General features: G+C 38.0%; 1 protein-coding gene across 1 annotated transcript in view; it reads right to left on the bottom strand.

Moving 5' to 3' along the window:
- The window catches only part of Sol1, a 311881-nt gene that overhangs the window by 141916 nt on the left and 155006 nt on the right, over positions 1-14959 (bottom strand). The window contains exons 6-7 of the mRNA XM_043415216.1: positions 12382-12538; positions 9981-10040 (exon numbers count right to left, since the gene is read on the bottom strand). Of these exons, the coding sequence (XP_043271151.1) occupies positions 9981-10040; positions 12382-12538 (217 nt within the window). The remainder of the gene's footprint in view (positions 1-9980; positions 10041-12381; positions 12539-14959) is intronic.

The raw sequence follows: 14959 nt of genomic DNA, 5'->3' as shown, positions 1-14959 counted from the left end.
TCCGTTAGTTTTTTGTTATTTTAGAAAAATATTTATTTCATCCCCTATACTACAGTGTGAAGTGCGTGTTGGCCCTTTGAAGCGTCAACACTTGCAAAAAAAACTTTCCGTTTTGCTTTAAACCGAAATATAGCAAATTTTCTTCACGCTACAACAATGGCCCCGCGTCATTATCAAGAGACTCGGTAGAGTCTCCGGACAAGTACATTGACAGCCCTGTCGTCTGCTGGCTTGAAGCTGTCGCCGAGACTATCTTTTCTCTGAATAAAACGATCCGCGGTGGTGGGGGTAAAATTGGCATGTCATTTTCTAGATTAATATTGTTCGTGCAAAAATGTCTTCATAAATGACAAATTGTCACCGTTTTCGTCGACCTGAGAATCAAGCTAAGACCCTGCTCGCGGCACAGTGACGGCACGGTGACTGCACTCTGCGATATTCGTGATGGCGACTACACAATTTATATCTGGGAAGAAACTTTGAAATTCGCGACAACGTTATGAAAATTATCATCAGCATGAAAAAACGTCGAACGTAAACTGAAGCATTCAATTTGAAAACTGATCGCTCAATCCCGATATCGTAAGCTCGAACTAGAAAAATGTCACACGCAAACGTGCTTTAGAATGTTAAGGAATGCCGACGTTTTACGAGCTTCCGTTAAAGAAGATTTTTCTATGCCACAATAAAGCGGTCAGTTTCACCACGATCGATGAGCATATGAAAGTATATTATCAATCGCTGCACGAAGCGACCTCCTATTCAAGCGTATCTGGTCGTCCTATTCCTTCTCACATATGCATAAGCTTTGATAATTCAAATTTCATTGGAGAAAAAGGAACGTACGCCCGATCCAATGGCATATCGGAAAAATTACTAGGGGGTTATGTGTGCTAAGCATTCCGATGGACTTGAAAAGAGCTGCTTCAATTTCAATAGAAGTCGTTCTTCTTCGTTCAGACTATATTTTTACGGTTATTTTTCATATATGTATAGAAATACGTGATCCATAAAATATAATATGGCTCATCTAACTGAACGCTGATTCATTGTGACATTCATCAGTGTCAGCACGTGTTTTCTCTCTCTTTCAACTCTCCTTAAGGAAGTTGAGGCATTAGAAAGAAAATGATGTTATCGCTTTTAAACCGATTGCATCTTATAAAGCGAAGTGTAAAAAAAAATCAGTTAAATTTTCAGACAATTTAGGAGCGTCGTTGTTGAGAAAAATCAATAACAATTTGGGCCTAATAACATGTAATCTTATGGAAGTCAAGACACATTCAGTGATATCTCCGTAAAAAATTATATGCTAAAAATATGAAATTTTTTTGCAACATGAGCAAGGCTTGCTGAATAATGTCAATTTTTTCAGATTTATAAGGAGATTTACTGAGATTATATTAATAATAATCTGTTTCCCGTGCAGTTTTTTGAGGCTAGGATCGTCACCGTCCGTGTTTCCGACGTTTAAAGTCTTTCGAAGACTTTAAAGTGTATGCAACGTTGCCAACTTGTAAACTGGCCTAACTTTTGAAAGGTACAGGTCACAACTTTTGGGTAAAAAAATGACTGTACGGCCTCGTCCTTAAATACAGACCACTCGGTATTATTGAGCTATCTTGGGCGGGAGGCGAAATAAACTATTATTGCTTTCAAGACGATTTCGCAATGAATCCTGTATTCACGCGTGAAAGAGATAATAAAATCGAGAAAATGTCGCGTTCGTAAAAACGTACGGTACCATTAGAATTTTCCAATTATCTTATGGAGTGAAAGCTTGTTCGTACGAGTGAATGACGACGATTCCACTTCTATAAGTATACAGGGTGTCTCCTGCTCACAATTGTACGAGCCGTTATTTCAAAAATACGTTTTATCATGGAAACATGATTCGAATGCCAATTTTTCGCTGTTCAAGTTTTCAAGTATGTTAAGACGTTAACCGAACTCTTGAACTCTAATTGAACCGAATTTGGCAAATGGGCGTCGCTGCTTCAACTTCATTTCTGGAGTCACCAACACGGTCAGCTGTGAAGAGTCTACGAGGAAGCGTCTCAACTCAATTCATGAATGTACCGGTGTACGGTCAAAAGATCCCGAGACAAAATCTCCCGCGCCAAAATATCCTAAAGACATAATATCTTCGATTTGAAAATATCCTACACTTGTAAGACTGAATGTCTTGAATATTTTTATGTGTAATATTTATGAGTAATAAAAATAATATTGTAAATAATATTATAAAAATAATACTGTTTGTATGTTTTGTGTGTGTGTGTGTATGTGTGTTTTTGTTTGAATGTTAGTTTGGGTTGCGTGTGTGTGTAACAATAAAAGTGTTTAAAACAATAAAAAAAAAAACAAAAAATCATTGAACAAAATTATAGAGGATATTGTGTCTCAGGATATTTTGTCCTGGGACCAATTGTCATGTAACCGAATGTATCATATCATGACGTTATAAAAATTTCCATTATTTTTGAATAACAGTTATGATGGATTGAGCTTAAAAGTAGACTTGAATATCACATATTAGTGATTATTTTATCAACCAATTTGACTGCATGAAGTGTAGAAAGTATTTTTTGAACACCATTAACCGATCATCAGTCGGACTCAAAACCGAAGTGTTTTATTTCCTTGGATCTAAAAGACAACGTGATTAGTAAAAAAGCTGATGTTTTCGAAATGTTTATGCGTATTCCCATGGATGTCTCTTAATTTCATAAATTGAAGTGTCCTACCTCGGTCATTCGAGCCATTTTCAAATTGACTCCAAAATAAAAACGATTGAAAAGTATTCAACCATACGATACTCATAGTAATACAAATTACGAAAAATTCTTAATTTACTATGACAGCTAACAATTGGCCTTTAACAAAAGTCCAATACTGTTTGAAGAGCGAACTCATGAACTGGCGTTGTCGATAGAAAGACATAAAATGAACTTCGTGAAGAAAATCTAACAGAGTGTGCCATATAAAGAAATTAATTCACATCGTTTCGGAAGACCTCCAACGATTTTATTAATACAGGGATAAATATGTGTGAACAGCAGTTTGAAACATTGAACGTTTCACACTGGACCGTGGTTTCGCCCTAAGGTCAAACGGGAAAACGTCTTTCGGTTCTTGAATCTTCTTGATTTTGTCCCAAATCATTTTTGTTCAGTACGACGTCAGTTTTTAAGCTAGAAACTACAAACACTCACGAGAGTAACACCCTGTATAGGACGCTGCATGAGGTACGTAAATATACGTGTGCTGGGTATATTGGAAAAAATTCGTTGCATAAATCAGCGAACAAGGAAGTACAGAGTTCCATGGAAATAACATATAGCTCATAGATACCTACCAAACGCTGGTGACGAAAAAATGCACAGCAAAGCAATACTCTGGCGCTCACAAATTTAAACGTTGGCTCGCCCACGTTGGCCGAGCCTGCATTTTATTTTGGTTGAATTCTTCCCTTTTCGCTGTTTTTTTTTTTCGCAGTGTCCACTTGAATTGATCACGTGTATCACCTCAATGTAGGGTTAGCGGTAGAAAACACGCTGCGTTAACGAGAGCGAATACTCGAAAGCCTTGTCAGAACGTTGGAATTCTATTAGAGCCGCTTTTACGAAATACGAGAAGTAATTAAACACTATGACGACGATTATTTCTGGAATTGCTTGAGTTCGGGAACAATAGAAACCAGAGAGAAAGATGAATAGCGAGAAATAGACATGGATTACAGAAATCATTATACACAAGTAACTATTGGAGCGAACGATGAAACTCCAGTCCGTACGAAAGCAGGTGACAAAAGACCAAGAGTTTTCAAGAGCATTACGAAGTCCTCGGATCTCGTGATTGCGGATGAGTTCGATCGCGAGAGCTGTTGATTATCACGAGGTTACTTTTTTTTTTATTCAACTGACAATTGTCATCGAATTCATGCATTTTCCGATGTCATTCCATTCCGTTGGTATAGACATCAACGAACCGCTTAGAAAATTCAAATCAATTACAGTGATCGACCACCATCTCATGGTCAAAGTGCAAAGAATAATTTTCAAAATCTTCTTTCTTGTGAAAAATGTACTTTTACTGTTATACGATCAAGGTTTATCGTTATGTACGGCATATCCAGTTGGAATGTGTAATCCTTGATAAATGAGCCTCAGAATCCTTCGCTCTGAACACGTTCCTACTGGACTCATGCGAGGTTTTTATTCTCAAAAACGTATTTTTGTTTGTGTCAAAAAGATGGTGGAAGGAAGGAAGGACAAGTTGTGTGAAAGAAAGAACGAACAAAGATGTGTTTGAACGCAGAGGATCGGCTAAAGACGGGAGAAGAGGAATAAAGAAAGGCAGATAATGAACAAGAGAAGACGAAAGAATCGAGCAAGCGACAGAAGTAGGAGGTTAGGAAGAGCCAGAAAAGGGGGAAAGGATCAGCGGAGCACCTTCTGGCTGTAGCTAGTTTCGTGCAGGAGTTAATCCTTGATAAATCCTTCGAACTCCATCCTAATTCCGCATTGAGCTTCCTTAATTTCATTCGGACTAGAGCACCCCGAAACTGACCTTCGCCACCTTGGATCTTCCAATGGGAGTTTCTCTTTTTTGCCTTCTGAAGCTTTCCAGCCTGTCGGAGGGCGGGATTGCCCAATCTATTTTTTTCCTCATAAGAGAAATGTTTTTTTTTTCCACGTTCTTCTTAGTACCAAGAATTTGGAAGAAATGATTCAGCTTCTGGGGCATTTACAAGCATTTTTCATCCGGATTTTTTCTTATCGAATTACGCTCATCAACGCTCAACAATGTTGTGTCATCATTCACTTTATCCCCCCCGAATAATGAGTAAGTTCGAAAAATGTTTATTTTACTGATGAATATTCATATGACGTATTTCCCAGTACTTGTTAACCGCATACAGACACCGTAAATGTTACAAGCAAGTAGTTAGGATGGGAATATCGAATTCTGCGACTCTGCGATATTACTATATAGGATTTTCCGAAATTTCGCTATCTTTCTCTTTCGCGTCCCTTCGAATCTACTTTTATGGAGAAAAACACGATTATACCCTACGGGCACTCTCCACTGAGTATAATCACGCCCTGGTTTATCTAAACTCCGCTTGAGCTGGAAACGCACCGGAGGAGCTCAGAAAATTTTACGTATAGAATATTCATATATACGACATCTTCTAGTCGCTGGTGGAACATGAATGTGGACATACACACTCATGTGAAATTACACCAACATTCCTGACTAGGAAAAATTTGTGAATATCGCGTAACGATCAAGGAAGCTCTCAATTCTATTCTCTATCTTTATAAGCGATTAGCAACGCTCAGCGGATCTAAACTTGCTCCAATGCTTCGACTCTGCTCTCCGCAATATTCACTTGGTTGTTCGAGCATTTCGCGAATAGAGATAGAGAACTATTCCTATATTTATATCTACATATGCTAATACACGTACAACTTTCCCATACTCGAAAGCGTGTACATATGCATTATATATATGCACGTGTGAATATGGCCATGGATATGAGTCTGTCTACGATGTTCTATCACACTATCATGTTATTATCTTGATCTTCCGGAAGTTGAGCATCGCTGAACTCCGTCGATCGTGTCCCATACTCTATTGAATATGTGGAGCGCGCATTATCGTCGTTGACTAGCCTACCGGAATACAGTACACGTCCGGTAAACGACGGACCGAGCAAGGGAGAATCCGATGGTCCTCCATTAACGCTGCCGTTTTTTTAATACCATTTGTTTGTTTTTTGTAAGATGCGATGTACATGATCCGTGAAAATGGTTGTTTACGTGCTTGAAAAAACGAGAGATGAACATCGGTTCGTAGGGAAACATGGATGGCCATCTAATACAAAGAACCTGGCATGAACTGTTAACGTACTTGGAGCGTGTATCGAGCCAACATTGAAACAACTTTGATTAGTTTAATCGTTCATTAATTGAACACCATCGCTTCAGACCCTGTCACCCTTAGTCTCTTGCTCTATCTCTAGGTTTTCCCCTCCATCACTCAGGGTAGCTACAAAGTTCGTACAAATGGGAACTCTCCTTTACGATGTCGATAATTTCGTATATTCTGCCCTCGAGAGATGTCGAAGCGTGCAATTGAGTCCATGGGAGTACGTAACCATGTAAGTTAACCACCGTATTTGTTTTTCATCTTTCTTTATGACATAAACGAATAAATATTTTTTTGCACAAAGATACAGATTATAATTTATAATACTTGTTTACATACAAAAGTACCAAGGTTCACATTTCAAGTTTGTGATCTTAATTGCAGTTTTTCCTTCAAATTTGTTAAAGTGAGATCATTCTTTGTTAAAAAAAATTTTTACTTCTGAAATAAAATAAAAGTATGATTAGAGGCTTACACGAGAAGAGAATCTTCACGAGACTCGTGTGAGACGATGATGTACTGTGTCTAGCTGAAATTTGAGAATTGGAGAACTGATTGATGAGATACCACTATAGAGTTGAGATAATCGACATGACAAGTTCATTACGAAATTAATTGAAATAGAGAACAATACGAGCGATCAATTGAATAGAGAATAGAGTTTATCACATACAAACGCAGTAAGATTGCTCCAACAAAAGTTTAAATTGTAAAGAGAAAACAAGTTTGTTTAGATTACCTGATGAAATCTTGACCAAATGTAATTCCAATGAAAGAAAAAATACGATCCATTAAATCATCTCTATCACTCGTTAGTTCGAATACACAGATGCAACGTTAATCACCTCAAGAAGTCACTTCCTCGATCTTGTACAACTCAAATACAATTTTTTTAGAGTGAAGAAAGAAATAGAATTGAAACCGTCAAGATTAGATGAATTGATTGAATATTCCGACGACGTTTAAACTTCACGTCCTTTTTTTCCGGTCTTTGAATATAACAACTACTGTCTCCAAGTAAACAAACTTCTTCGCGTTGTTTGTACCTTTTTCTTTTATATCTATATATATATCTCCATCTGAACTAGTCAAAGGCAGTGTGACTATCTTCACTCACAGCGCCAATCGATAAAAATAATACTCAATTCGAAGAACGATCCGATTATTAAAAGAACAAGCTTCTTTATTTTATAACATTTTTTGAACAAAATCCAACGTTTTAGTTATGTTGAACAATGGATTCCATCTAGCACAACTCGTTGACACCGAGGTGTAAGAAAACTAGAAGAGAAAACGATGGAACTAGCACGAGATGTGACGAAGCAGCCGATCAGAAGTAATCGAGCTCGTTGATCTCCTGGTAAATTCCTATTCATTGGTCACGTCATGAAACCAGGGATGAAATATAACATACATTCGAAACGTCAAACCAAGCGGAACAATGCAAATTCAGGATGGTACCGGCCTACGGATTATTCAAGATTCATACAACCTTCGACGTTTCCATATAAGTGGTTCAACGTGGAAATTATTGTTAGACATGTCCTCGTACGTGTAGACAGTTTGGAACTACATGACTTCAAGCAATACAAAAAAATGTATTAAAACCTTAAAGAGCCAGGTTTTTCAAATTTGAACGTCTCCACGAAAATAAGTGAAAGTTTGTCTAGAATTGCGGTAGCGTTTGAAAAAGCGAGTTGATTACATTTTATTTCCAAGAGATCAATTTCGAAAATGCATGCAGTAGAATCGAAATTTAATCTTGAGTTGAAGACAAATTATGGAAATTATAATCGGTTTCCGATTGCACCGAGAATCTCCTGTATTACTTTACATACATGAAATACACGTATTTTGTCACTGGATCTACTGTTTCCTCGATATCATGACTGCGTCGTGTCGTATCGATAGCGGTGAAACTTAATCCAGCGACTCGACTGCAGAGTTGGAGGGAAACTTTCCAACATTCACTTAAGGTTGGGGGGCCCTATTCGAGTGACTTTGCCTTCTCAAGACTTGGTCTTGGCGTTCGTACGAAAGGAGCTGAGGAAACTTGAAGCAAAGCTCTGTTCTCCGTGTCTCATTACATATATAGGAAAGTGAAAAGCAGGACGGCACAAAGCACAAAATTTTACACGTTAAATCGTGTGGTGCGCCGTTTCCTGGATAGACGTCCGAAACTCTCCCTCCCTCCCCCACTCACCCCGTCTCTCTCTCTCTCTCTCTTCGTCTTTATTTCTCTCTCACTCTTCCTTTCTCTACAGTCCGCGATTCGGGTAAGCTCTGATTCGACGTAAGTTGAAGAGCTCTCCCAGGGGTAACACAAGGCTGCTACAAGCTAGCCACATGATACGTTTAAACATGAACGAGAAACATTTTACGCGACTTTACATTAAGATACTCTCGACCTAATCGATTCTTTAATTATTTAACTATGTTTTTCTACCAAAAATGAACAAATATAATAAAAATATTTCATTCTTCTCTGTTTTTAATTGGAATTCCTTTGAAAATTGACTTTTTCGTTTTTCATTTACATATTCCTCCGGAATTGGGTACGCAAGATTTTTCAATGCCAATTTATAAATACAGATCATCTCTGGATGCTTCTCTTCACGTTCGACATCAAGTCCCAGAATTTCCGATGCTTTTTTTTATCTCTTCACTGGACACGTGCTTTGCTACCCCCCTGGACCTTGGTCATGGAACTTTTTTCATACATGCAAGGAAGTTATCATAATATCGATTCTTTGTTTCTTTTGTAACAAATCAAACGATATGAAATACATTTTTCCAAGGGAATGTGGTTTACGACGTAATTCTGACAGCAGCAATTTTCTTATAACTTTCAATACATTCTGTAGAACTGACATTATTTTAATGAAATCCATACAAGTAATCACTGGATATTTTAATTTCAAGGCATTTTACAAGACCATGTAAACGAATGAACTAAAATCATTGGCCAATACAGTGCTGACTTTAGCACACCCTGTATACGTGGTGGTCGTTGGTGCAGACCAATAGCTCAGACTGTGCATTTGCCCTATTCATCTTCGAGTCAAATCGCGGGATCTCAAGCCCACTTACTGGAAGCTAATTCAATCAACGAGTTATCGCGTGGACTAGAGACAAGCTCTTATGAATCGGGTTTATAAAGGATGAAAGATCAATTCCAAATATCGCAGGGAGATTTTGATTAAGAGATGGAATTTGTAATGAGAATAATTATCGTAGGTTGCAGAGTTTTTAGTATGATTATTCGGAACGACGGTTAAGGGAAATCTTCAATTAATTGAATGACTCAACATGATCGTGAAGTTTAGAAAATTGAACAAATTCGTGAATAGATGAGAAAACTGAGTGCTCGCACATAGACAAAAAGAGTCATTATACTTTCTGTAAAATCGAATGATAAGATTAAAAAGTGGTAAGACTGAATTTAATATTTGGATGAATTTTTATTGACAAATCAAAATTTGATGCACGTTATTGGCATTATTTATCGGAAATTTTATGTCCTTGTAAATTTCTGGAGGAAACCGATGTACAAGCGGAAAGAGGGCTTTCGGTGCAAATGGAAGCTCGAACCGATGCGCCACGCATATTTTCAGCGTCCTTTTTTGATCAACTACGTGAAGATGAGGCGGGAAAAAAGTTGAAAAAAGAAAGTCCGAAGTCTTCGTAAACTGGAAGCGTTCATTGGTGGGTACAGGATAAGAGAAGAATCTTACGGATAAAATCCTGTAGAAAAAAAGCTCGGGGAAAGAAAAATTCACAAGTAGTGCTCTACAAGAGAGTTTTATATCTTGTCTCGTGTACAAAATCCTTGCGCGACTTTTTTTCTCTTTCACCTCAAGCTTTTTGAAAACTCGATAGAAATTTCAAGCGTCTGCGAGAACGTTCTCACCGCCCCCTTGCTGCAGACTCACATCCCCTTTCCCTTCCCTTCCAGGCAATATGCAAATAGTAATTCGTGTTCCGAGACCGGCATATAAATAATATAAGGAAAGGTCTTTTCCACCATTTTCAACCACACCTACCTGAGATCACCCTTCTGTAACGATATCTTCTCGAACACGACACGAATTCGTTCCTTTGTTCTGAAACACAATAGAAATGGAAAGATACACATGTTAAGTCATGAGAAATGTAATATCCCTTAATCTTTTAGTTACTATCGCTTAGATGGACGACTTATTCATGACTATACGTGGCCAAAGTGTTCGCTTAAATGATTTATGCCACTTCAAGAGCTTTTCAGACGTTTTTTTTTTTAGTGCCACTGATAACAATGAACAATGAAGTGAATTTTTTTTTAACCCACTCAGATCGAGACCTATTTCGCGTTGACGGAAAATGATTCCCTTCATAATTTTATCTCAAAATACTTTCTAGTTTCCGAATCCATTGTGACATTTCGGTTTTTTTGTTGGGAAATATGAATTTTTGAATGTTCGCTGCGCGCAGCACCAGGTCCTTGGGGAGCAAAATCAGGAAAATTTACGAATGAATCTAGCACCGAATACCTTAAATACATCATATTAGCTTCCCTTTGAAAGGAAATAACATTTGGAGTACGAAAAAAAAATTTATACCCACTTTTCTTTTGCGATAACTAAAGCACCTTTTCACACAACGCCAACTCAACATGAAAGGCCGACTTCATATTGATATTTCGATGAGTTAAAGCAGTTTATCTCTTGGTTTAGGAGTATCTAAGGTGCAATCTAACCTTGCGTGATTGAAATAGGCAGTTAGAACCCCGACCTTAATGACCGATGCAGTTTCATTGGGCCTGAAAGCGCGTGTTGCGTAGAAGCAACATACGGTCCGAGAGGGTTAAATAAATTTTACAATTTATACTGAAATTGAGATGATAAATTATCATTTTTAAAAATATGGAATAGCCAGGCGTAATGATTTTGAAAAAAATATCATTTTTATTGACAGTGTTGAAGTCTGATGTGTCACGAAGCAATTTGGAAGACCGTTAGTCTCTGCTCGAGGCTGCGATAAGCTCGTCTTTAAAATCAAGCTTGTAGCACTATGAGTGAATGTAGCCGAAAGCAAGGGAAAGTTCCGAGTTTGTATCATAGGCATATTACACATAAGCACATAATATGAATATATATGTTTGCAGGTGTATAGTGTTTGCAGACAAACAAGACCGTATTATTCGCCTATGTATCTTCGAAGGTTGAAGCTGGCTCGTTTCATTAGGAAACTCTCTCATCCTCGCCCATAATACAGACCCTTATAACGCAGGCATTTATTCCATTTAACTAATCTCCGGTGTTGTAATTCTGTCGTTACCACAGACGGAGTTTTGTTCGTATGTTTAATAATCACCGTAAACATATGATTTAAATCCCTGTGATAATGCCAGCTTAAGATAATGAGACGAAAAAGCAAAATTTAATTCTTTCTACGTTGCTTTCGTCTCAACATGAGTGAGTTTTATAGTGAAAAATGATCGTTTTCATAAGCAATTTCAAGTCTCGAACGAAGAGTAACGATCTCGTTGATAAATTAATCAGGAAAAGTATTATTGATTTTCAACGGATCCACGTCCAAAAAGCTCTTTGTAAAAAAAAGTTAACAATAACAATTGAAGTAATTCCCTATTGTAAACAAAATCTTGGCAAAATCTATTACGTTATTCCCGTTTAGGGAGCGCGTCAGTTCGTTTGTTTTATTTCCTGCTCGGGTTCGTAGTTTTTTTTCTTCGTTCTCGTTTTTCACATTTTTTTCAAGCTAAGCCCGCTGTCCCGGACGCGGCGTGTCTGACAGGGGAACTTTCCCGAGCTCCGTAACAAGGAGGTGGCTATGAGGAACGAGAAAAGTTGTTCCAAGCCGGAAGCCGCAAAATTTCTCGTGACAAGAGAGGAAACCGTTGGGCCCGGTGAAAAGGGGGCCAGGCCATGAAGCAGGAGTGAAAAGGCGCATGCAGAAACGAAAAGGGTGCAAAAGTAGCATGAGAACGGGAGCCTTTTAGAGATGATATTGTTGTATTTCACAAAGAGTGTGAAATGTATGTAAGTACATGAAAATGTATTTATGGCACATTCTTTATCAACTCACTCACTTTTACTCGAACTTTTGTATAATACTTTTCATTTCGCCCATTCGCGACACTACTCAAAAATGAATTTAAAGCATTGTTTTTTTCTTTTTCATCAATCTCTGAGTGACCTTTTTTATGTCATTAACTCACTTATCGTAATTACCAGACTTTTGGTATATAAAAACTTTTCCATTTGATTGTTCAACTGAATTCATTAAGTCAAGTGTCTAAACGTCACTGTGTAATTTATAGTTGTTACAAACATTTAATATTTCATGGCCGATTTTTACTAAATAATTACTAAAACACACGAACGTTGCTTCACACGTTGGTTTGATGTGGAAAAATTAACATATCTGTATATATATATTTATTACCTTGCTCGAAAGTAATATGAGCATCTGACGTTTTTCGGATATGATGATGGATATTCGGGCGAGTAGAAGCGACCGTACTGTGGAGTTGCTTGCGAACTGATGAATTGATGATCACACATAGTCCCAGGTACGAGTTGACCATCCGTAACGAACATTCCTGAAAATGAAGAAAAAAACGAATGAATAATATGCTATTAGCGAACCGATTAGCCTAATCTATCGAAAGGAAGGTTACTTCATCGGATAGGAAAGAAATTCGAAGATCCATTATTCAGTCATTGTTCCTTTTTGGGTACAGATCCGAAGATAGTCAGAGGACATGTGGACGAAAAAGGAAGCATAATGCTCTCCTTGGGTCGAGAGAAAATTACTCGACTCGTTCTCAAAAGTATTGCTATACAGAAATCAGTAGAGATCAATTCTCCGGGGACATCGTCAGATTGTTTACCTTCATGACTGGTTAAGGAGAAACGTCGTGTACAGAAAAGGGCTGTAAAAATTCAAGCACAATCGCATTGGCCCATGGACGAATATTCGAATACGTGCACATAACAGGCGCGCATCGTACTTGTATGAGCAACATCTAAGATATAAAAACGAGTGTGTATATCGAGGATCGGAAATTTTTACAAAGGTCGTTGAGGATGCGCCTTGCATGCAGCGTGTAAACGCTATAACTGTATTCGAGCTTCGTGCTATTCGCTGGATTTATTTTCCGACCCTCCCCACGATCTCGATCTTGCTGCCCGATCCCCGAGACTCGACCTCGTGGGGGATGCTTTCTACGATAGATGTATCCCGTACAATCACAGATATGCAGGCCGGTTGGTATACGGAGAGGAAGAAAAAAGCTCGGGCTCTTCAAACCAGAGACAAGGTTAAGATCGACCTTGCAAGGTGCCCGATGAGTCGAGACGAAGTTTAGCATAGTTAAAAAATTGAAGAATCTGAAGAAAAATCTTGTGGAAGCTCTTATTCGAAAGGGAAGTGGAGATCTGAGCTCCCTTTAGCATAATCGTTTCATAACTCAAGCACGATGAATCGGACAGAGAAAAGAGCAGGCCTTCGTCTTTCAAAATTTCAAGATTATTCTTCACTTCGCAAGTCGTAAGTAAAACTTGCCGAGACACTTTCTACATACGCACACGCATAGATCTTTGATACAATGATACGTTAGAACGTTGATACAATGAATGGATAGACAGGTTGAATACAATAAAATTGACAGAAAAGTGGAGCCTAAGAGAGCTAGAAAACAGAAAAAGTTAGAGTTTCGCAGCTCTCTGCTTCGCTTTTTCTCAGTCTTGCCTCCGCTATCACGTGACACAGTTCAAAGTATCTCACAGTGTCATGTTGCAGATTGCTAGAAAAGTGTCTCGCACTTCGATAACATGAAAACAGGAGTGGTTTTCCCACGAAAGATAATCCATGCAGCCCAATACAGCAGCAAATATTTTCAACATTCCTCAACGTTTTTTCCTTTATTTATGTCTGTGCGTATATACAAATGTGAAATGTTTTCTGTAGATATTTATACGCCACGTACAGCCCCGCCGTCCACGATGAAAGTATGGGTATTTACTTTAACATTCATACACACGAGAATGTACGAAAGGTGGAAAATGGAGAAATATCTCAAACATCTCAACGGAGCACCACCGGCAGATACCATTTTTGCTGTGTGCCCTATACAACACAGATATTTACCTCGTACACCTCGTCGAATGCGCGTATTGAGAGAAATGCGGGCGAGAAAATGCTTGCATGACCGAGCACACCCAATATTACAGCTACAGATCAGCCGAGGCTTGAAGGTTTGATCGAAACGATATTCTTCGGTACTCAACCACGAGATTCATTTCGAAGAGCTATTTAAATGCTCAAACACATGAGCCATTTTGGGCAAATTTTATATTCTCAAATCCTCATCCCTCATGCCTCCGCTTGAATGTTCTTTTCCGCCGGCCTCTCGTTTTTCTATGCATGAGATGAAAGATTTTTGGATTCATCGACTCGACAATGTTCCCGATTGTGCAGATGGTTATGGAGCTATTTTTCTGTGCCCAATCTTTTAGAGCCAGACTGCGATAATCCGGGGAATAGGAATCTCAACAATGAGAATCGTTAATACGATTTTTACTGGAATTCAAAAAAATCTTTCATAGAAATTAGATAAAATAATTTCGAATTCAGTTTTTAATATTATCAATAAAAGAGTTGAATATGTAAAATAATAGTATTAACAAAGAAATCGGCAATGAAAGCTTTTTTTTCGTATCGAAGTTGAATTTGTTAAAAACAAAAGCTCAACTCCATTTTATATTCCCACTTTATTCAAAATTTGAAAGCAATTTAAAGATTTTCTAGCCTCAACCATGATTTGTTTGAACCAGCTTGAATGCTTTCATTTAAATATTAAATATAAAACTCACTCTTAATTATTTTTTTTTTAAATGTAGACTTTCATCCTCGAATCGAAAATCGTTCGTTCACATTCACTTGGAGAAAATGGAAAATCCCAGAAAAGTATCTCGATCTTTGAACTCGATATATTTTTCATTTTTTTACAAGCACCTCA

The sequence above is a fragment of the Venturia canescens genome, chromosome 1, assembly GCF_019457755.1.
Source record: "Venturia canescens isolate UGA chromosome 1, ASM1945775v1, whole genome shotgun sequence".
NCBI classification, from domain to species: domain Eukaryota; kingdom Metazoa; phylum Arthropoda; class Insecta; order Hymenoptera; family Ichneumonidae; genus Venturia; species Venturia canescens.
This window is presented reverse-complemented; position numbering and strand designations above follow the sequence as displayed.